Below are 24,587 nucleotides of genomic sequence, written 5' to 3' on the forward strand. Positions count from 1 at the left end.
ATCTTTGAAAAAAATATCCCTTAAGGAAAAATTGTTCATTAATAGACGTATTTGGGTGCTGTGGAGATGGCTCAATCGCTCGAGGTGCTTGTTTATAAAGCTCAGTGGTCTGGGTTCAATTCCCCAGTACCCATGTAAAAACATATGCATAAAGTGGCACATGCAGCTGGAGTTCATTTGAAGTGGCAAGAGGCCCTGGTGTACCCAATCTCTTCCTCTTTCTCTCTCTCATTTTCTTTCTCTATCCTTGAAAATTAATATTACTATTTCTCCCACGATATCACAACCAGTTCTTAAAAAGTTATTTACTCTAAAAATAGAAGCTGATCTCAACATGCTTACCTGGTACCCTCTTCGCCCAGTTGATCATGTGAACCAGCTCCCTGTCTGCCAGGTTAGTCAATAAGCCCATCATGGAAGCTTCACTGAAGGGTCTAGAAGGGTCATATTCCGAATAGATTATGGGCGGCTCAGCCTCCAGCAAGGCACTGACCATCTGATCGGCTGTCAGGGACAGGGCGGGGCTGTTCTTCTTAGTGTGCTTAATTACAAGAGGGCTGGGCCAAAGGCTGGCAGATCTCATGTCTCCAGAGGACCCCACTTCATTTCTACCTTCCAAGTCATCTCTCTGGCGTTTATGTTTCAACATTCTCCCTCCTCTTCGGTCTTTCCGTATCCCTAAAATGGCAGAGGGATAAAAAAAAATCAGGTTACATTTGTCTCATGTAAACTTTCATACAAAAAAATATCCTCAAACCAGGCATGGTAGCGCATGCCCTTAATCCCAGCACTCAGGAGGCAGAGGTAGGAGGATCACCGTGAGTTCTAGGCTACCCTGAGACTACATGGTGGATTCCAGGTCAGCCTGAGCTAGAGCGAGACCCTACCTTAAAAAAAAAAAAAAAAAAAAATCCTCAAAGATAATAGCCTCGCTGGAGAGGTGGCTTAGCAGGTAAGGCACTTGCCTCCAAAGTCTTAAGGACCCATGTTTGACTTCCCAGATTCCACATAAACCAGATGCATGAGGAGACATGTGTGCAAGGTTGCACATATGTACAAGTTGGCACACATGTCTGGAGTGTGAATGCAGTGGCTGGAAGCCCTGGCATGCCAATTCTCTCCCCCCTCTCATTCCCCCCCCCCCCCCTCTCTCTCTCTCTCTCTCTCTCTCTCATAAAAAAATTGAAAACATAAATGAATAAAAATAAATGTTCAAGGACACAAGCCAACTAGTAACTATTTAATAAACTGTCTCTCCAAAAGAAGAGGAAAGTCCCTGATGTGTGGCCTTTGCCAGCTTTTGTGCTGTAAATAATGCCACTATAACAAGCTTCACGACATTTGCCTGACATCAGAGACTTACAAAACTCCTGAACATGTACAGTCAGCTTTTATGATCCAGTAGTGACTGGCTGGCTCTGATATCCAGTTTTTCTGTGTGTGCTAGGGGGTGTTGCTATGAAAAAAACACAAATGAAAATATGTAATAACTAGTTATTCTTGAAATATGGTTCAATATCAAAGCTTGCTTCTGCTATAAATGTTCATTTAATAGCAAATTAAAAGTGTGTTTTTGATAGTGGAGGGAAACAAAATTATGGAATAAGACTCTCAAGTGGCTGAATTCCAACAGAAGCATTGATTTGAATAATTATTTACCCACAAGTACCATTTAAAGAGCTAAGGAAACATTAAGAGATTACAGTATTTGGTTTTAGTATAATAATAAGATTCCCTGATAAAAGCAAGAAGGAGGGCTGAGGAGATGGCTTAGCAATTAAGGCGCTTGCCTGCAAAGCCAAAGGACCTAGGTTCTATTCCCCAGGGCCCATGTAAGCCAGATGCACAAGGTGGCACATGCATCTGGAATTTGTTTGCAGTGGCTGGAGGCCCTGGCATGCCTGTTCTCTCTCTCTCTCTCTCTCTCTCTCTCTCAAGTAAATAAATAAAAATAAAAAGCAAGAGGGAAAGAGTTGCTACTTCTACCACACCTTCAACTCCAAGCAGCATAGTTTGGAGAAACTTCTCCACTTAACAAAGAAACAAAGGAAACAAAAAGCAGGCCTTAAACTTAGAGACTTAGACTCTAGGACTGGGTCAAACACAGAGAAATCCAAAGTCCCTAGTCTCAAGCCACTTCTATCAGACAAGGACTGTGAACCCATTCCTATACCTGGCAGAGACCTGAGGGCCCTGCAGGATGATTGTACTCAGGCTGCATCACTTCTACACTGTTGTGATCATCTTGTCCCATGAAGAAACAGAGTGGTGAGAGTGTTATAGGCATCATGGTGCTGGAAAGAAGTGACAGGACCACTCACACCTTCCAAGGTGGCAGAAAGAATGTGAGAGCCAAAGGAAGGGTAGGACTCCTTACAATGTGCTCCCTCCAGACACAAAATGGCCTGGATACCCATGACCTCACAGTGCCTGACACTACCTACACAAGACCATCATAACAGGAGGAAAAGATCATGACATCAAAATAGAAGAGAGACTGATTGAGAGGGGGAGGGGCTATGATGGAGAGTGGAGTTTCAAAGGGGAAAGTGGGGGAAAGGAGAGGATTAAATGGAATATTTATTATAATCATAGAAGTTGTTAATAAAAAAAATTTGAAAAGAAAAGCTGAAATTTTCTTGAAGTTAATGGTAACAGGAATACAACGCCCCAAAACGAGAGGATACGAAAAAAAAGAAAACAAAACTGTGCTCATTTGCTTGTGTTGAACTATTTTCACAACTGGCAATGAGTCCCAAGGAATATTATGTACAAGCCAATATTTTATTCCTTGTAGATTAGTTTTAAAGGACATTTTAAAGTATTTTTATTTGTTTATTTAACAGAGAAAAAGGAGGAGATTGAGAGAGAAAATAGGTACGCCAGGGCCTTCATCCACTGAAAACAAACTCCAGACACGTGCGCCCCCTTGTGTATGTGACCTACGTGGGCCCTGGGGAATTGAACCTGAGTCCTTAGACTTCGCAGGCAAACGCCTTAACCACTAAGCCATCCCCCCAGCCCTTAAAGGACATTTTTATTACTGTGAGTGCATGTGCGTGTGTGTGTGATGTGTTTGTGTGTGAGGGCTGGTGCATGCCTGCCACAGCGTAAAGTGGGGAGCTCAGAGGACAGTCATGACCGTCAGTACTCTCCTTCTTCTTCAAGTCAGGGTCTCTTGTACACTGCTGTGAATATCAGCTAACCAGCCAGTGAGCTCATCGTTGCATCAGGCTTTTATGTGGGTTCTTGGGATTAGAATGTGGCAAACACTCCTATTGAGCCATCTCCTTGGCCCTAAAGATCATTTCTAGAAAAGAAAAAGCATTTCTTGGGTCTGGAGAGACAGCTCAGCAGTTACAGGCTTTTGCTTGCAAAGTCTGCTGGCTTGGGTTCAATTCTCAACCTACCCTGGCTCAACTCCCAAGTCACCCACGTAATAAGACAGTTGTGCCGGGCGTGGTGGCAGGCACCTTGAATCCCAGCACTTGTGAGGCAGAGGTAGGAGGATTACTGTGAGTTGGAAGCCACCCTGAGAGTACATAGTGAATTCCAGGTCAGTCTGGGCTACAGCAAGAAAGACCCTTCCTCGGACCTCCCCCCAAAAAGTGGTACAAGCATCTGGCGTTCATTTCCAGCAAGAGGCCCTGGCATGTGTGCATTACACACACACACACACACACACACACACACACAGACACACACACACACACAATTTTTTTTTAATTTGCTGAACAACTTTATCAACCAAGTAGAGTCCTAGATCGGTATACTCTTTTGCCCCAAATCTATGATCCAGTCTTGGGACCCTAGGGGTGCTCAGTAAATGTGTCAGGCTACTGAGTTACACTGCATTGTCTTAGTACTTGATAAAGTTCCTCAAATAGTGTACTTAAGCTGTAAGCTTTTTGTAAATGACTTTTCTCTAAATTTAAAGGTTCTAAATCATTGAAAATAATTTTCTCCCTACATTTTATCCACCTGAGATCCTCACTAACTAAATTATGGAGCCAAGTGGGACAGGAGGAGGGGTCTGGCTTTTTGCTGTCATCTCCGAGGTTTGGACTCACAAGCTGAGCCTGAAAAGGGACCATTTTTGTGCTAATGAAATGTTATTAGCAAAAATGAATATTTTAAAAGTCAAAAATTCACCCAACCTTCTATGCATTTTAAAAAGTTAATCACTCCAACATTTGTCAGATAATAACAGGTTTTAGACTTACAAGGAAGAAGTTATCATTTTGATAAAAAGTTCATACAATTATTTTAACATTGAATGCATCAAAAGTAAATACAGTGATGGAGAAATGGCTCCGCAGTTGGAAGTGCTTGCATGCAAATCTGACTCCTAAATCCGCTTCCCTAGGATCCATGTAAAACCAGATGCACAAAGAGGCACATGTATCTGCAGTTCATTTGCAGTGGCAAAAGGCTCTGATCCACCCATATTTTCATTTATTCATTCATTCATGCTCTCTCCTTGCAAATAAATAAATAAAAGTCTTTTTAAAAAATCAATACAGTACGTCATCCATTCTATCACTAAACAAGTGAATAACAAGTATGCGAACTGTGTTCTTTCTGTTCTATTTTATCCAAATATGTAACAAAAGTTGGTCATGCTGGCCCACACCTTTAATTCCAGCACTCTGGAGGCAGAGGCAGGAAGATGGTCATGAGTTCAAGGCCACCCTGAGACTACATAGTGAATTCCAGGTCAGCCTGGGCTAGAGCGAGACCCTACTTCAAAAAAAAACACATGACAGGGCTGGAGAGATGGCTTAGCGGTTAAGCGCTTGCCTGTGAAGCCTAAGGACCACGGTTCGAGGCTCGGTTCCCCAGGTCCCACGTTAGCCAGATGCACAAGGGGGCGCACGCGTCTGGAGTTCGTTCGCACTGTCGCTCTCAAGTAAATAAATAAAAATTTTTAAAAAACATGTGACAAATGCATGCCTATAAATTTTTTAAAGACATAACTTTCGGATCTGGGAAGATGACTGAGGGAATAAATTGCTTGCTGCCCAATCATGAGGACCCAAGTTTAATCCACACTGTCACATAAAAACACAAGGTGTGGTGGGTCATGTCCGTAAGTTAAGTCAATAAGCTCTGCATTCATCAGAGACATCGTCTCAAAGAACAAAGGTGGAGAGGAGCAGAGGAAGACCCAGACGCTGACCGCTGGCTTCCACACACATGCACACATGCACAACCACACACACCTGCATGTGTATAAGCATACCATGCACACATATATGTGCAAAAAATTAAAATTTTTATTGTTACAGGTCCAAATTAGATATAAGTGACATTTTATACACCTTGAGAAGCCATCAATCCAAACTATTTGCTCAGTATTAAGCTGAGCAATTATCAGATGTCTTGGAAGAAATAATAATAGTAATGATTCTTATTTTTATCACCAACAGACACTGAGCACTCACATTTAAACACTATATGCTAGAAGCATGTGTAACGAAGCCATTCTCATATTGACCTTAGAAAGTCAATATTTGAAACCGGTCGTGTGAGAGCTTTGTGGACTTACCTACGGTCATTCTCCATGATTCTAGATGCTTACTCTGCAGTGAAACTGGTATTATTTTGTTTTGTTTTCCAGCTAAATGACTTTTAAATTATTTCCCTTAATATAATAACTGTTAGTAAGTTAAAAAGTGGTCACATCAAAATGATGACATGTGACCAGCCATTAGCCACAGTCACACATTTCAACCATTTCATTTTCAGTAGTACCAACATCTAAGAAATCGAATTCTGGGAGATGGTACTCTCGTTGCACTCTCAGCTCACTGGGGCACACGTCAAGCACCACGCTCGTTCATTGCTGGATAAGAAAAATAAACTGGCGCTGGAGAGATGGCTTAGAGGTTAGGACACTAGCCTGCAAAGCCTAGGGGCCCTAGTTCGATTCCCCAGGACCCACATAAGCCAGATGCACAAGATGGCACATGCATCTGGAGTTTATTTGTAGTGGCTAAAGGCCCTAGTGCACCTTTTCTCTTTCCCTCCCTCTATCTCTCTCTCTCTCTTAAATAAATAAGTTTATTTAATTAAATATTTATAAAGAAAACTAAACCTGTTCAGATGAGAGTAGTGAGAATGTTGGGGAGACATGCAATCAGACCTTGTAGAGAGCAAGTGAGAAACAGGATAGGTCAGTCTGGAGCAAAGAAGGCTTCGTGGATGCACAAACACTGCCCTGGATGGGCCGTTCTGCATGAGCCGCGCTCAAATGGTTACCTAAGGGTCCAAGGACTAAAGGAGAAGCAGAATGCAGAAATGCCCGGCAGATGGTCACATAAAGAAGAGGTCGGCAATAGACTGACAGTCCAGAGAGAAGCTGCCACCCTCAGAAGTGACACGTTGTAAATGAATTGGATCGCTGGTGGCTTTGAAGAGTAGGTTAAGCGAAGAGTTTATATGGGCATGAAATGCCCCTTCTGGGGGAAGTTAGAAGAGATGATTTAGACAGTTTAGATTTAATGGCATCTGAAACAATGAGCTGAACCTCTACACCCACTTGAGTCTTACGACTATATGACTCAGGCTATTAAATATAAGAGAAAAATGGCCACAAGGCACCGAGACAGGCTCACAAGGCCTCACCCTTCCCTGAGGAGCTACTGGTAGCTAATGGTTGACGGGGAGGGCAGACATTTTCATCGACAGGGCAGCCACTGGCAGGTTGCCCGTCCTCCAGTAAATGGCCAGCTGCCCCTGCTCATACGTGAGGCACTAACTAAACTTATTGGGCTACCAAAATAAAAAGGTATAAAACTAGAAGCGGGCCAAATTGGGAAGAAAAGGTGTTCAGAAAGGGGAGGGGGACAAGAGATGATGATGGTTAAGTAGAATAAAGCTACACTATACACGTCTACGAAATTTCCCATGAATACTTTTTTAAATGCCCACAGGTCTGAAATGTAGAACCAAAAAAAAAAAAAAAAAAAAAAAAAAAAGTGTGACCAGAGAGATGAGAATGCTACTGGTAAAAAAAAACTCTTAGTCAAATAGACGAAGGTAGATTCAATGGGCATTAGCAAATATTTTCTCTTATTTATCTCAAATACGCTATTTTTTAAATGTCAGAGTCCCTACAAAATGTACCAACAAAACAAAAATAGAAACTTTGTGCGCATGATATGGTCAACTGCACATGATAGGGCCCCAGAGTGTGGCTCGATGAGGAAGTCTTTCTAGTCTCAGGTAATCAGAATTGCATACATGAAAAGTGATAATATTATATACATATTTTATAGGCATTCAGAAACACATATGAACGGACAGATGCCAAAGGGTAAAAAAAAAAAAGGACACAGTTTTTATTTCCATTATGCCCAGGTTAAATGAAAACTGAGTTTAGGCATAGGCTTTGTATCTACGGAGCATATGACCAGTTCTTAGTTACGTAGAGTGGGTTGTGAGCGTGAAATCCAAAGATAAAACAGAAACCCATTATCCCAAGACATCTTCCAGAATAATCTGTAGAGCTGAGTAACACAAGCTGAGCCTCTTCCCTGTACATTGTTTAACTACTAGAGAAAAATCCAAGGACTAAACTACCAGTTCATAAAACAGAGACAAAACAGAAGTCCAAAAATGACCATTAGTATAGATTAAGCGAATATCCGGCAGGGAACCTCTCTAGACAAGAAGTTCATGGTGGCTGGGGAGGTGAATCGAAGTGGGTAGGCTTAGTAAGCAAGTACTTTTAACCACTGAGCAAGGCCCTCAACCCTCAAAGACTTTTTTATTCAGATCTATGGATTTATATAAAGGACTGAAAAACCAAACTCGCTTGTATCTGTCATGCCCTCTGTAAGTGTGAAACGCCACCAGTTTAAACTCTATCCCCCTGGAACAATGCAACTCTAATGGCCTCATCACATCGTTGTAAGGATTCAGAAAGGCCAAGTATAAAACTTCTACTCAGTAGCGTTTGATGTGGATTTGAGTAACTGATGCTAATCCATTGTAGGAGGTGTTAATTTAAAAGAAGTTATGAAGTTAATAAACACAGGCAATTGGGATGAGAATGAAAAGCAGAGGAAAGAAAGATGCCCAGCTCTGGGAAAACACAGATTCTGAGGAGTCTATCTCATGGCACCCTGAAAATAGAAGGTCAACTGGCTAGGCAGAACAGAGGCTGACCCTTGGCAAGCAGAAAGGAGCTAAAAGAATATCAACTGCTTAAATTATATCCTGGTAGCAAAATGAAAAGAGCAGTCTACTGAGTCAAATGCCTGAGGCATATTGAAAGATTACTTCCAATTATTTTAGAGTTGTTTTTTTATTTTTATTTTATGAGAGAGAGAGACATGGCATTCTAGGGTCTCCAGCCACTGCATTTGAACTTCAGATGCATGTGCCACCATGTGCACATGGGAAATCCTGTGTGCATGCATTGCTTTGTGTGTCTGGCTTATGTGGGTTCTGGGGAGTCAAACCTACATCCTTAAGCTTCACAGATAAGCACCTTAACCACTAACCCATCTCTCCAGACCTAGAGTTATTTTGTTATGCTTTATAGATCTAGGAATCCATCTCTCAATCTTGCATAGGCTAGGCAAGTGTCTATCTCTGTGATACATTCCCAGCCCTTAGTTTCTTATATAACAGGGTCTCACTGTGCAGTGCAGGATAATATTGAACTTTCTATTTAGCTCAGGCTGGCCTTGAAATTCAGTCTTCCTGCTTTTACCTCATAAGTGCTAGGATAATATAAACATGGTCTATTGTGCCCAGCTAGACATTAATCATGCATTTTTCTGTCTTTAAATACTTTAGTTAGGCCACTGAATTTCAAGAAAGGTTAATTTACCATCTGAATATTAATTAATGATGGAATTAACTGGATTATTTGCTTCTAATGCATTTTACCTTTTAAATGTTCTTTTAATGAAATGATCTTTTTTCCTCTTAAGAACTTATGTCTCTACAAGAAATAATACAACATTTTTCCAGTTTCCTACAACTACTTCAGAGTATTATTAAGTATTTCAAACATTTGCATAATTACTTTTCTATTGTTTCTCATTAATTTAACATTACCTATGAGGTATTAAAAAAACCAGACAAAGAAATACACTAAAAGCTTTTTTAATTCAATATATTGAAGAAACTACAAGTGCCAATTAGTTAAAAATTAAATAAAGATAACCAACAATAAAACTGTTCCAGAGAGACTTTCTTGCATCAGTTCTAATGTTCTTGAAATATTCCAGATGAATTGTGTAAGAAAAGTACTGGCTGCATTTAACAGGGACAAAAAGCAGCTTAGACTATCATGCATGAGGTCACACCAAGGGCAAGGTACATGTGACTCCAAAGTTTGTGTATCATAATAATAGCCACAGAAAAGGCCCCTCTATCACGTCTGCTTCAACTTTTTACATGCATAAGCCCATTTTGTCTAAGAAATTTTTGTGTAGTAGATTGGTATATACAATACACATATGGGCTAGGGAGATGGCTCAGTAGATAAACTGCTTCTCTTGCAAGCATGAGTGTGTGAGTTTGTAACCCGAGATGTCATGGAAGAAGCCAGAGCACACACATGCTCACCGACACGCACACACATGAACATGCATACACATAGTCACAATGAAAACAAAACATGTGCTAATAACAAACTATGAAGAAACTCATTTAGACATAATTCTTTCCTATGCATATAAATTTATCGTTTTGTAAAGATTTAAGTAAATTTACATTCAAATGAGACGGCTTTGACTGTTTGCCTAACACAATATGTTCCAAAGAGGTGCCAATTTAATACTTACGTGCTGAGGAAGAACAGTAAGAAAATATTAAAAGTCTTTGTTTTCCATAATTAAACCATTATGTTTCTGTAGAAACAGACAACTTTGTATGTGCAGTAAAAAAAACACTGCAATTCATAACATAAATGGTCAGAAATCTGGGCCCAGGTATTCACGCAGTATTTGTGGAGTGATGGCATTGTGTGGTGTGATGGCGTTCTGTGTCATGTGGCATTCCGTGGTGTGATGGCACGTGAAGTACAAAGTGTTCATGTTTATGTGCTTGGAATAAAAGCTATGGTGAAGTCACGTGACAAAACACAGCTGAGCACTGACCGCCTTGTCAGTATAGCTCAGCTTCATTTCATGTTTGATTCTTGGACTTATTTTCGGTGACTGTATATTCAGAAGCCTTTTACTGTTGCCATCCCCACATTCAATTATGTCTCTGCATTTTGGGATCACAACCCACAGCTTAAGCGGCTTTGCCCTGGGTAACCACTAGATTATAGTCGCTTTTTAAATTGTGTAATTATAGATTATGAATATCATCACAGCCTCTCGGTGTGGTAGGTCAAGGACCTGTGGATGATCCGGGTCATTTAAAGCTACTTAACATTCTTTCTTCCACATTGAAACCTAATAAGCACCTCCTCGCATACCTTTTGCTTTTCTAGTCACTGTCACACTGTGCTATGATTAAATAAATGGCTCCCAAAAGCCAATGTGGTAAAGGCTTGGCCCCCAGCCTACGGTGCTAGTGGGGGGTGTTAGACTCTTCAAAATCTTGGCGGGAGAGTGTTAGTTAGGTCACTGGGGAGGCATGTCTTTTCAAAGAGTTATTGGGACCTTGACCCCTTCCTGTCACTCTCTTTGTTCCCTAGCTGCCAAGAGAGTGAGGCATTTCCTTCTTCATGCCCTCCCCCTATGATGCACTGCTTTACCAGAACCCAAGAGTAACAGGGCCAACCCACAACTTCACCCTTGAAACAGTGAGCTAAAAGAAAGTGACGTGACTACCTTAGGCACCCTGTGACAGTGACAGAAAGCTTCTTGCCATGCCACCACAGCTGTTATCTTCATCCCTCTTTGCCCGGACTGTTTTTGCCTACCTTCACTCCCTCCTCCAATCCAATGAGTGGGTGACTATTTAATCTCATTGCTTACCTATGTTATCCGCTTTCTCTCTAAACTTCCCAACCAGCAGGAGCTCTGTACTAATCACTTTTATGTCTCTGGAACCACATATCTAACGGAAGCAACCCAAGGGAGGAAGGATTGATTTTGGCTCACGGTTTCAGTGAATACAGTCCACCAGGGCGGGGTGGCATGACGGGGCTGCTTGGTAGGGGGCAGTAGGAGCCCACAGACTGTGTCTAATGTGTTGGTGGACCAGAAAGCAGAGAGCAGGGCTGGAAGAGGAGACAGACTGTAACTCTCATGGCCCACCCCCAGTGCTGCACCCCTTCAGCCGTGTTTGCCACCATGGCCTCCCAGAAGAGCTGGGAAATGAAGGTTCCCACAGATAAACCTATGGGGAACGTTTCATAATCAAACCATAATAAGTTGTTTAGCCATTTTCCCTCTCTCTTTATTTTGCAGTGTTGAGGATCAAACCCAGGACCTTGTACATGACATGATAGTGCAGAGATCAACTACTATTGACCCACACTCCCAGTCCTGTTCATCCACGCCCTGAAGACTGAAAACTTCCACAGGAATTCAGATGTGGCACTATTTCAGTTTTGGGTCATCTCATCCTAGCTATAGATACTATGTTGGAACTAAGGGGGAAAAAGTTATTTTAGTAGGGTTTACTGGTTTTGTTTTGAGTTAAAATAAGTTAAAATTCATTAATATCTACAAATAGTCCAAAGTCCTTGTCATAGCTATTTCCTCAACTCCTCTCTTCCACAAGCCTCTCAGTTCTTGTGGAACAGTTCTGGGTCAATGTCCACTTACTCTGGTAAGACTCGCCAGTGGTACCACCTTGGTCCCCTTCCATCCCTTTCCTTGCTGCAGACTCGGAAACTTACAGTCCCATTTCGCCTGTAGTCAATCTTTGACCTCGCTGTAGTCTCAATGTCCCTTCTCCATGGAGTCACACCTGTACTGCTTCTCACAGGCACCTGACCTTCCCTCCAGGTAGCAGCACGCTGGACCAATCACAGAGCTCCTCTCATTTGCTTTCCGCTCTCAAGAGACATCGGCATACACTGTGTGCTCTCTAGTTTACAACAAGTTATTTCATAGGCTTTCAGTTTTATTTTCTGCTTCTAGTGGGAGAGCAATTTAATAACCATTCTCCCATCTCAACTGCACGCATCCCAAAAATTATTCTGATATTAAATTGTGAAAATATCCTCAATCTTATATTTTCTCTATTATCAAATGGCCAGTTTCAGAGTTTCCATTTCTTCTTCTAAACTTTTATCAGCACCGACCCCACTAGAAATTTCCTTCTGTAAAGTACAAAAGTGATTATGAGCCCATCTTAAAATAATTGTGGGGAAAAGGAAGTAAAGTTTATTTTTTTTCCAGGTCAGGATCGCTATATCTCCTCCAAACTCTTCTCCTAAGTGGTAAGGTCAGGGGTCTTGTCCCCTTAAATTGATTCTCTCTCATGTCCTAACACTATAGCTCGCTGTTTGCAAACTGTGACCCTGCCTTTTCCACCTAACAATCTCATGAGAGCATTTCTACCCTCATTCATCTGGTGATTCTCTGTGGTCTGGAGAAAAGGCTGCTCCCTGGTTTTGGAGTAGAGCTTAAGGAATATGTGATATCTGATATCCCAGAAGAAGCAGGTGTGTCCACAAAGACCTGCTCCTTGGGTGTCTCTGAGGGAAGGTAGCTTTCTGTCCCAACAGCATGGTCCACACCTAGGTAGGAATAGGTTCCCAAGACAATTTGTAAAAGTGTTGGTTGATGTTCCATGACAAAAAAAGCACAAATTCACATGAGTACACTGGACCATGGTTTGAATAAATCTAGAAGCAAGAGTTCAGCGGTGTACACGCTCAGAATCACTACCTAAAGTTATAGAAATCTCAAAGAACTGAGGGCTGATGGGAGAATTTGTCATTTTGTGCTTAAATTCAGCTGCTCTTTACAAAATATTGTTCAAACATCACCGGAATGTACAGTCTCATTAACTAATTGGTACAATTGGCACTTGTTAATTCTTGGTGTCCTGTCTTCTCACATTTTCCTACATTTGGCCAATTTCCTAATGCTTGAGCGGAGCGGTCACAACTTGCCTTGCAGCACAATAGCCACGTGGACAATCACGGGTTTCTGTGTGGAGAAAGGCTGTCTGGGGCCCGCCCACAATACGCTTTCCCACCTAAGATGGGCGGGCCCCAGTGAGACAGTGCAGGCTGCTGCCTGCCGAAGATCGGAACCTGAGTGAAGGGAGACAATCTGCAGGCCATCACCTGCCTCCTGTTCAAGCCTCTAACCACTGATCCTTTCAAAAATAGCTTTCTGGGTTGGAGGGACAGCTTAGCGGTTAAGGCATTTGCCTGCAAAGCCAACGGACCTGGGTTTGATTCCCCAAGACCCAGGTTAGCCAGATGCACAAGGGGGTGCATGCATCTAGAGTTTGTTTGCAGTGGCTGGAGGCCCTAGAGTGACCATTCTCTCTCTCTCTCTCACTCTCTCTCTCTCTCTCTTTCTCTCTCTCACTCTCTCTCTCTCTCTTTCTCTCCATATATATATATATATCCCTCTTTGTCAAATAAATAAAATATTTTTTAAAAATCTCCAAAAATAGCTTTCTCTGTTTAGACAAGGATCAGTTTGTATTGCTTCCAAACAACAACAGCAATAATAAAAATAGCTGACATTTATTGAGTGCTTGCTGTCTAATAAGTGCTCATCTAAGCTCTTGGTCTAAATGACTCAATTTAATTGTCCAAGAGCCAATGCAAGGTATGGACTATAGTATCTCTTTCAATACCCTAGGAAGCTGATAGACAGGTGGGGCTGGGAATGCGGCTTAGTAGTAGAATGCTTGCCCACTATATATAAGGCCTGGGGTTTGATCTCCAAGCACTGGAAAAACCGAACCAGAAAGGGAACAGAGATAAAGAGCTGGATTTTGAGCCCAGGTAGGTTGCTCCCAGGCCCATGCTCTGAAACACCATCCCCCAGGTGTCTTAGAAAATACCAATGTATACAACTTGAACAAACCTATGGGCATTGCTAATCAACAAAATAAATGGCTCACATTTTGGTTTCCATGTTGATAAATGAAGTCATAGAATCCCTAGAGACCAGCGTTCCCATCAAACCACCAAGGACACAACCATGATTGTGTAATTCCTAGTGGAAAGTCTTAGTTATGTAAACACTTGTCTTGAAGCACTTAAAAGACGCTTCCCTGTTTTGTTTTGTTTTTTGTTGTTGTTGTTGTTCATTTGTTTATTTATTTGAGAGTGACAGAGAGAGAGAGAGAGAGGGTGCACCAGGGCCTCCAGCCACTGCAAACAAACTCCAGACGCATGCGCCCCCTTGTGCATCTGGCTAACGTGGGTCCTGGGAAATCAAGCCTTGAACTGGGGTCCTTAGGCTTCACAGGCAAGTGCCTAACTGCTAAGCCATCTCTCCAGCCCGCTTCCCTGTTTTTGCAGCAATACACTTATTTATGCAAAATTAAATACCAATAGATCCAAGGTGTCTGAATATCAGGTATATTATGATAAGTTACTCTCCTCTAAATGCAGTGGATAGGCTGAAATGGACTCTATTGCCTACCAAAGTTAGCTCTCAAAATAATCTTTCCTGCATTTTATTCCTAAGGTGCCACAACAGGTTGAGAATGGTTAACAAAGCCTTTGTGGCTTTCAAGATGGCCCTATATTAGTTAGGAAACGCATGTAGTTACAAATAGGGTTGATGACAATGTGAACATATCAATCGCCACTTTAAGTGTTAAGGGTTTAAGCATTTCAATTAAAAGAAATTCTCAACATTGAGCTGTGTGTTGTCTACACAAACTTGCTTTAAAATATTTTATATACTTATTTGAGAGAAAGAGGCAGATCAAGAGAAAGAGAGAGACAGATGGAGAATGGGCACACCAGGGCCTCTTGACACTGCAAACAAACTCTTAAAAAAAAAAAAAACTTTTTGTTTTATTTTATTTATTTGTGAATGGCAGACAGAGAGAGAAAGAAGCAGATAGAGAGAGAGAGAGAGAGAGAGAGAGAATATAGGTGTGCCAGGGCCTCCAGCCACTGCAAATGAACTCCAGATGTGTGTGACCGCTTGTGCATCTGGCTTACGTGGGTCCTGAGGAATCCAGCCTCAAACTGGCGTCCTTAGGTTGCACAGGTAAGTGCTTAACCACTAAGCCATTTCTCCAGCCAGCAAACAAACTCCTTACACATGCACCAGTCACTATGCATCTGGTTTTACATGGGTATTGGGAAATTGAATCTGGGTTCTTAGGCTTTACAGGCAAGAGCCTTAACTTCTGATCCATCTCTCAAGCCCAGAAACTTGCTTTAAATATTAGTACTCTGATATGTTAAAAGTAAGGGATAGATAAAGATATACTATACTAACATCAAACAGATAAAGCTTTATTCACTATATTAATTTCATACAAAGCAGACTACATATCACAGAAAGTGATCAAAACTTAGGAGTAAGGTTACATAGTGATGTACAAATCAATTCTCCAAGAAGAGGGGCTGTACCTAAAAACAATGCTTTAAAATTGCAAGGGGAAATAGACAAAGATAATAATGTGTAGTTCAAGAAAGCAGACAATAAATACAAATATAGGTGGACAACTGTTAATTAGCCTGATCTCATTGATAGGTATAAAATCTCCCATCAAACAGCAGCTGAATACACATACTTCCCAAATTCTTGGGAAATAGACAAGATACCCCACACTGTGAGCCACCACACACTTAATAAACTTCAGAGAATAGAAGTCATATATGGTATGCTTCTATACCAGAGTGGAAATAAGCCACAAATCAGTCAGAGAAAGGTACCTAAAAAATCCTCAACCAAGTACCCAGTAAAAATGTTGGTTGTGGCATTGGTAAAATTGTTCAGTGATTAAGGCACTCACCTGAAAAGCCCAATGACTGATGTTTAATTCCATACCTACATAAAGACAGACTCAGAGTGTCCCTTGAATTGGAGTTTGTCTTCAGTAGGTAGAGGAGGCCCTGGCATCATAGTGTCTCGTATCTCTCTCTCTCTCGTCTTACAAATAAAACATTTGAAAATTTAAAACTCTTTGGAGATAAACAGGGCACTTTTAAAGGTATATGCGTTGAAGAAAAAGTCTCAAGAGAAATTTTTAATATTTTGAACTGAATGAAAATAAAAACAAGTGGAGGATATCTTCCCATCTTTAAGTATGAACTTATCCATATAACTAACTTTCTTTCAAAGAGTAATATGCAGAGAGAAGGAAAGTAAGGGTACAAAATCTGACCAAAACTAGTGCAAGGTAGGTAATGAACATTAGTATTGATAGTGATGAGTCATTGACAGAACCAATGCTTAACAGGAGATGATGAGAATCACTTTTCTTCTATGGCATTCATCCTCTAAACACACTAACCCCAGTCCAACCATGTGAAAAAATAATGGACAGTAGGCTTAGGAAAAGGGCTCAGTGGTTACAAGCAATAGCTTGCAAAGCCTACAGGCCCTGGTTCAAATTCCCAGTACCCACAGAAGGCCAGATGTGCAAAGTGGTGTATGCATCTAGAGTTTGTTTGCAGTGGCAAGAGACCCTGGAGTTTCCATTCTGTCTTTTGCTATCCCTCTCTCACTCAAATAAATTAAATAAAAATATTTTTTAATTGTGTATAAGTGTACATTAAGAGACATTCTATGAAATACTGAAGCAGGATTCTCACAACTTTCCAGGTCACCAAACATTCTCACAACTTAGGGAGGCATGGGAAGGAATGCCTACTAAATAGAACACATGTTAAAAGTCATCTTAGGACAAAAGAATCACATCAGAAAACATAGGAAATTTGAATGAAGTAGGACTTTAGTTAATACAAAGGTATAGAACAGAAACTGGTTGGTTAATTGTGATGTACGTTTCATACAGTGTAAGATGTTAATAACAGAGGAAAGCATGTGGGGTATGTGAGAATTCCCTTAATGTCTGTGTTAGTTACTTTTCTGGTCATTGTGGTCAAATAACTAACACAAATCAACTTCCAGGTAGGAGCAGCTTATTTTGGCACATCTCGCAGTAACGCATTCCCTCATGGTGGGAAAGGCCTGGTGGCAGGAGTGGCTTGGTCTGTGGTGCCAAACAGGAAACAGAGACTGGGGCTAGCACTCATCTTCTGGTCTCCTTTATTTATTATCTTTTTTATTCAGCCTGGAATGCCAGCCCATGGGGTGGTGTTGCCTACATTCAGGGTGGGTTTTCCCTGTTCACTTAAACCTCTCCAGAAATATTCTCTCAGGCTCACGAAAACATGTACCACATCAGCGGTCTAGGGAGTATTTCTTAATTCAGTCAAGTTGAAAAATTAGCCATCACATTATCTTTGCAATATTTCTACACATTCTCTAGTGATCTGAAATAAGTTTACTTTCCAAAAAAATTCAAGCACAGAAGTATTTTGCATAATATTCAAGCAGTTTTATGCTGCCCTTCACTGTTCACAATAACTGTTCTCTGTCATTTGTACTATCTGAAGGACAGCCAAATCATCCTACCTGAGAGTTGACTCAAAATATAATCTCAAAATAATGACTGCATTGTAGAAGAAGACCAAGAAATTGTTAATGACAAAAAATAAAGTTGTCAAAGAGACCAGCTAGTATATTGAAACAACAAAGACCTTCCTTCACCGATTAAAATTTAAAAAAATAATAAAAGCTCTGGACTCTAGCATTTAGAATATGCATGGGCAATTGCTTTTCATCATTTCCTAATGGATGTATTCTAGAATACTCTTCCTCCATCATGTCCCCAGCTCTGTCTTGCCTATTTAACTCATGTTTGAGTCCAGCCAAAGGTGTCTCTCTCTCTCTCCCTTTCTCCAAAACTTTTTCTCAGACGCTCAGTACTAATCAGTGGGCAAGATACTGCTATCATAGCGCACAAATGCTTCTCAAAATTACATCTAAATATTACCTCAGACTTTAAATGACTGTCCAACCCCAAATTGATTACAAGTATGGAGTCATGTTCAGGAAGGGGAGCAGTGACATTTTGTAACTTGAGTAGTAAATTATATCATGATTATAGACATTGTCAGGATTAACACACTTACAAAGTTCAAAGACCACTAAAAACACTATGACAATAAAATTCATTCCCAGATAATGAATTGCATAACCCCAAAAGTTCTAGCCTATCAGAGTAACTTTCCCTCAATAAACAAGGAAAACCAGTTTTATCGTCACGTTCTGAAACTGCACCTTCCGCTTTCTTCCTTAATGCTGGACACAGCACAATTTTAAGTTAAAAATAGGGGGCTGGAGAGATGGCTTAGCGGTTAAGCGCTTGCCTGTGAAGCCTAAGGACCCTGGTTCGAGGCTCGATTCCCCAGGACCCACGTTAGCCAGGTACACATGGGGCACATGCATCTGGAGTTCGTTTTCAGTGGCTGGAGGCCTTGGCACGCCCATTCTCTCTCTGTCTCTATCTGCCTCTTTCTCTCTCTGTCTCTCACTCTCAAATAAATAAATAAAAATGAACAAAAAAAAATTTCAAAAAAGTTAAAAATAGGTCCAGAGCCTGGAAAAGATGGCTTAGCAGTTAAAGGTGCGTGCTTACAAAGCCTAGCAACTTGGGTTCGATTCCCCAGTACCCACATCCAACCAGATGCAAAAAAAAAAAAAAGGTGTCTCATCTGGAGTTTTTTTGCAGTTGGCAGGAAGCCCCAGTGCACTGATGCTTCTCTCCTCCCTCTCTCCCTCCCTCCCTCCCTCCCTCTCTCTCTCTCTCTCTCTCTCTCTCTCTCTCTCTCTCTCCCTCTCCTTGCAAAGAATTTTTTAAAAAACATATCCATGACCACACAGCACCTGATACTACCTACACAAGACCATCATAATAGGAGGGAAAGATTATGACATCAAAGTAAAAGAGAGACGGAGAGTGGAGTTTCAAAGGGGAGAGTGGAGTGAGGGAGGGCATTACCATGAGATATTGTTTACAATCACAGAAGTTTTCAATAAAAAAATTAATTAATTAAAAAATTAAAAAACATATCTGATGAGAGATATAAGTAATCTCATAAAATGACCAAATTCATTACAAATAGCATGAGCATGGTAGCTACTTCCATGTGAATAGTGACTTGCAACCCAAGCCTGTGCCAGCCTTCCACAGGCATGTTGATTACTTAAACAACTTTGCATATGATCCCCAATCACATGAAGGAATACTATAGTGACATAAAACTGTGATACATTATATCATGTAATCATATCAAGTTAATATATGTTGGCCACTTCTGTTGTTGATGTCTTATTATAGCAGTCCTCAAAATAGGTCTTTCTAATACGGTGCCTTACTATATAGGATCCATATCATAACAGAAATCCTGCCAAAGCCAAACAGAAGAAATCAGAGTTGATTAGACTTTCTCCATTAGATACTTGATTCAGTGACATTGCCTAATTAGCCTCCGTTGCAGTTTGAACACAAAATAGGCCCCACCATGGGATCATGGGTTTGAATACTTGGTCCCCAACTGTAGGCACTGTTTGAGAAGTTTGGGGAAGCTCTAGGAGGTGGAGATTTGTGCAAAGACATGTGTCACTGGGGCAGGGGAGGGGTGGACCCAGAGGTTTTCTAGCCAGGACCCACTTCCTGTTCACACCATGCTTCCTGACTTCAGGGTAATGTGAGGTGCCCACTCCCTGCTCCTACCGCCATGCTTCTCCACCAGAATGGATCAAACCCCTGTAGCCATAAGCTGAAAGAAATTCAAGCTGCTTCTGACAGCAACAAGAAAGTAACCAGGCCAGAAGTGGCGGCACACACCTTTAATCCCAGCACTAGGGAGGCAGAGGTAGGAGGATCATTGTGAGTTCGAGGCCACCCTGAGAATACAGAGTGAATTCCAGGTCAGCCTAGACTAGCGTGAGACCCTACCTTGAAAAACCAAGAAAAGAGAAAAAGAAAGAACAAAGAAAGTAACCAATGCAGCCTTTATGCTATGTTTATGGTTTGGTCTCTCTGCTCTTTCCTTTATTGCTAAGTTTTACTTTCTTTATCTATGAAAGTTTAAAATAAGTATGTTAATAGTGAGGAGGAGGTTCAATATACATATTGAATAATATTACCTCATTAGTTCACTACAGGGCTGATGTTCAATTGAAAAATATTCTCACTATGTGTGGTGGTTTGATTCAGGTGTCCCCCATAAACTTAGGCGTTCTGAATGCTAGGTTCCCAGCTGATGGAGATTTGGGAATTAACGCCTCCTAGAGGGAGTGTATTGTTGGGGGCCAGCTTATGGGTATTAAAGCCAGTTTCCCCTTGCCAGTGTGTGGCACACCCTCCTGTTGCTGTGGTCCACCTTCTGTTGGCCAGGGGGTGATGTCCACCCTCTGCTCATGCCATCATTTTCCCCTGCCATTGTGGAGCTTCCCCTCGAGCCTGTAAGCCAAAATAAACCTCTTTTTCCCAGAAGCTGCTCTTGGTTGGGCGATTTCTAACAGCGATGCGAACCAGACTGCAACAGTATGCTACGATCACAACCAACCACTAAGTTAATATCAGTTACTTCTGTTGCTATTTACCAACTAACTTTATCCTTTCCAGCCTGAAAGCCTATCTCAAATCTTCTCAATAAATTTCCATGGTGATGGACAGTCTTGATGTCCCAAGGTGTCATCTGCCAAGACCCAAATTCAGATTGATTTGCCAGTTCTCTTAACACAAGGTCTTTGGAGTTATTAACGGCAGTGAGCTAACTGTCTCTGAGTCTACGTGGGCCCAGATGGGAAATGGTTCCTCCTGAGAGTACAAGGGGGCCCATTCTCCCTTTCCTCCAACACCAAGACCCAGTCGAGTCTGCTTTAATTGGTCCACTGGCAGAGGAGTAACCAGGGCCCTCCAGAGGGGTTGACCATGCTCCCCCAGGCCAACCTGGGTGCTCCATATCCCAATACCCTCAGCTAGCTGTCTGTTCATTGTGACAATAGGAATTCAGCAATGAGAGAAGGGGCAGATGCCTCTGGTAGCTAAGGGAATGCAATGAACACACTGTTAGCCCTGCTTGGTCACGCCTGTCCCACCAAGGGGGTGCCTGCCCACAAGTTCACAGTAGTCTTACTCTGCCCTGGAGAACCCCAACTGTCTGACTGGAATGCACTGGACAAACATCACCATGGGATAATGAGGGGATTTTTTTTTCTATAATTTCTCTTGCACACTGGAAAAGTGTGATTCACTTTAATAACATTTGTCTCAAAGGTAATCTTAAGATAAGTATTGCTTCATTCCTTCTCTGACTTGCCACGCCTCTTAAAAATTGTCCCCTATGGAAACCAAAGCTATCAAGGGCAGAGCCATCCTATAAGACTGAGCTGCTTCTGAGTTTTCCCACTAGTGACCTCAGGGAACGCAGAGACAGAAAAACCAGCCACAGTTGTCCACAGTTCTGTTTGTGTATCAAATCCAACCCCCTTATCCCCGGGATTAAAAACCAAGTGTGAAAGCCCACGCAACTAACTGGAAGTAACAGATGCATGTTCTCAGTGGCATCTATGTTGACTTAAAAGCACAATGTTAGCTCTTAAAACTACTGTGTATCTCATTTTAATAAAAATTCTGCTAATAAAACCTTGTTTCCAGAGGCAACAATAGCAGGCTGCTCTATAATAACCTGATTTATTAATAACAAAATTTATGAGGCGAGGAGAAAAGGAATACATAGTTTTCCTTCTTGGCTTCATCTTCCTGTAATATCTTAGTGATGAGGCTCCTGCTGGCATGCATTCTGTAACCAAGAGGAATAAATAAGATACCAGAGTTTGGCCTGTGAAGATCTCTCTTTTCTGCCATTCCTTAACAGTACTGCAACTGGATTGTGCTGCTCTCCTTCTCACACTTGGAAAAGAAACAGTTGGCTTTCCCTCATATCCCATGTGTCTTTTTTTTTTTTTTTTTTTTGCCTCATGCTGATGGACACTAAGCTGGATACATATAAAGTCCCTGTTGTCTTTCATTTGGTCATGGATGAGTCTTTCCAGCCTTGAGTCACCAACACTCAATTACATTCTCTCAGGCAAAAAAAAAAAAAAAATTAGCCACCAGTGGGACAGTCACCATCCAACAATCCAGCATTGGATCACAAGATAATTCACCCTAGTTAATGATTTCTCAGTTCAAGTAGGTACATGGCTATTTCTTGAGGCTTACAAATGTATATTCCTTTTAATAAAACCTCACTTGTGAACTCTGTCACCTTAAACTTATTAGATGTCTGTCACGTGCTATAGTAATGAAGCCCACTGATGAGCAAATCAGGAGTCTGATAAATACTAGCTATATGACAGATGCATGTCATAGAAGAAATTGTTGCTATTAACAAGAGTGAATGCTAAATTATTTATCTGACAAATGTAAGTAGTAGTGCAGGATAATGGGATGAAAAGTAAGAAAGTCCTGCCACTCTGATTTTTAAAAGTAAGAAAGCCTGCCGCTCTGATTTTAAAAGGTCATCAAAAGGAAATACCTCCTGGCTGAAAACGGATCGGGGGGTAAAGTGCTGGCCACACAAATATGAGAACCTGAGATGAGATGTGTGGAATGCACATACAGTCGGACATGGTAGTGCACATGTGTAATCCCAGCATGCCGACAGCTCTATAGGAAGCAGAGACAAGTGAAGCCGTGCTCAGCAACAAAATGCCCTGTCTCAAATGATGTAGAAGGTGAGTACTGGCATCTAAGGTTGTCCTCTGCCACCCAAACACACATGCTGTGGCATGGATAAATGTGCACACACACACACACACACATGCATGCATATGCACATAATATCGACATTCATACATAAAAATGAAAGAAGAAAGTACCTCACCATCACTGATACATCAGAAGCAATATTTTCTCACTGTGTTAATATCTAAAGGAATAACTCTTTGCCACAAGCAGAGACTTTCTCTCTAAAATATATGAATAATAAGCAAAGGTCCTAGTGCTCTGAATATCCGGTACCTAACTCTGTGCCTTGTAAATAAAAAAGCCTTCCTAAACGATGATCAACACTTTTCAGAACTGAATGGGCCCAGTGTCTTTCAATGACTAGATACTCCTGAGGTCAGGACTAGCATCCTGGGGCCAGCCACTCCTTCCTGGAATTCCCATAATCCTTTCTCCTAACTCTGCTTCAGCCTGAGCAATTCCACATCCAACCTAAACAAAGCAGCAGATTTATTATACTGTGCTTTTCTTGCATATCAAATACCTCAGCGCATGTGATTTGAATTCTATTATTCATTCTCAGCAGTTCTCATCCACTTTTCAGAAAAATTAATGCATCTTGATGTAGGCAGTGTGTCCACACCTGTTTACTTTACCAAATACCAAGTGGATCCTTTGCTTATGATTGCTAGACCTGAAACTGTATTGAAAATATCTTAAATAAGTTTCTTTATCAAATTCCAAAGGCAAAATACATGATTTTCCAAAATATTATCCTTGGTGGAGGGGAGAATACTTAGCAACCTGACATAAGTATCACTGGGTTCCTACAAAACACAAGAGAAATGGAAATATGAGGGCCATAGGGCCTCCTTGGGCTGTGTCTAAAAGCCATTCATTCTGTTCATGTCTGCTAGAAATTGGAAATTAGGATACAGGATTGAGAATTAAAATGAAGAAAATTGTAGTCCAAAACAGGGATGTGGAGGAGGGAGGTGCTCTCATTGCTATAATTTCAGAGAAAGAATCCTAGGCCTTCATCATTACTCACAAAATGACAGATAATTAGTACATCTTCCCCAGGTAGTTACAGGTGGAAAAATTAATAGGCAGAGCCCATGCTTTCTTGGGAATGAAAGGTCTTCTTTGGATGCGTACTTTCCCTTACGGGAGGACACAGGGCAAGCTCATCCATTTCTGCAAAGGCCCGAACCACAGACAGAGTCGACTCCATCCATCTTTAGGTACTGGAAGAACTGGGTCACTGTACAACCTTTTCAAGCCTCCTACGTGTGGAAGTGGTTGTGGGAACATAAAGTACATTTCATTATGACCACCAGTCTCTGTTAACAGTCTGGATATCCTATTTAAATAGGCAGGTCTTAGATTCAAGTAGAAGCACCTACTGTGGTCAGCCTTGTTGCCTTTCAGCTTGATGCACAGAGACACCCAATGTCTGAGCTCAAGCCTTGCAGAAAAGCCAGGTGGTCACAAAGCCAGTGAAAATAGCCTGAAGGCTCAGACTTAAGGAAAGGTAGAAGAAATCATGCAGGCCAGATAACAGATCTGCTTGTAGTCAAGATAGAGATATTTTAAAAGCTAAAGAGAATAATTGAGATGTGATGAAATGGGATACTCGAGCTTATACTATGTGTAGATCTGGATATCAAAGTTCAGGTCAGAGGATGAGATAAAGTCACATCAGCGTCTCATGCAGTGTGTTTATCAGGAATGATGAAAGCAAGAGTTTGGTTCTCTTACCTAACTGGTTATAAATATGCTGAGACTTACCCAGCTCACATTCACAGCTGAAGTGTCCATTTTCAGGAAGGATATTTTGTACTGTATGTTATGGAAAAGCTTCCTGTGTTACTGCATTGATATAACTAAATCTTGGCCCCATTTTATAAATGAAA

General features: G+C 41.3%; 1 protein-coding gene across 1 annotated transcript in view; it reads right to left on the minus strand.

The window, feature by feature from the left end:
• Positions 1–24,587, minus strand: part of Esr1 (estrogen receptor 1) — a 266,953-nt gene that overhangs the window by 128,857 nt on the left and 113,509 nt on the right. Inside the window, exon 5 of the mRNA XM_012951315.2 lies at positions 343–678. Within this exon, the coding sequence (XP_012806769.2) occupies positions 343–678 (336 nt within the window). The remainder of the gene's footprint in view (positions 1–342; positions 679–24,587) is intronic.

This window comes from Jaculus jaculus, chromosome 9 (assembly GCF_020740685.1).
Source record: "Jaculus jaculus isolate mJacJac1 chromosome 9, mJacJac1.mat.Y.cur, whole genome shotgun sequence".
NCBI lineage: Eukaryota > Metazoa > Chordata > Mammalia > Rodentia > Dipodidae > Jaculus > Jaculus jaculus.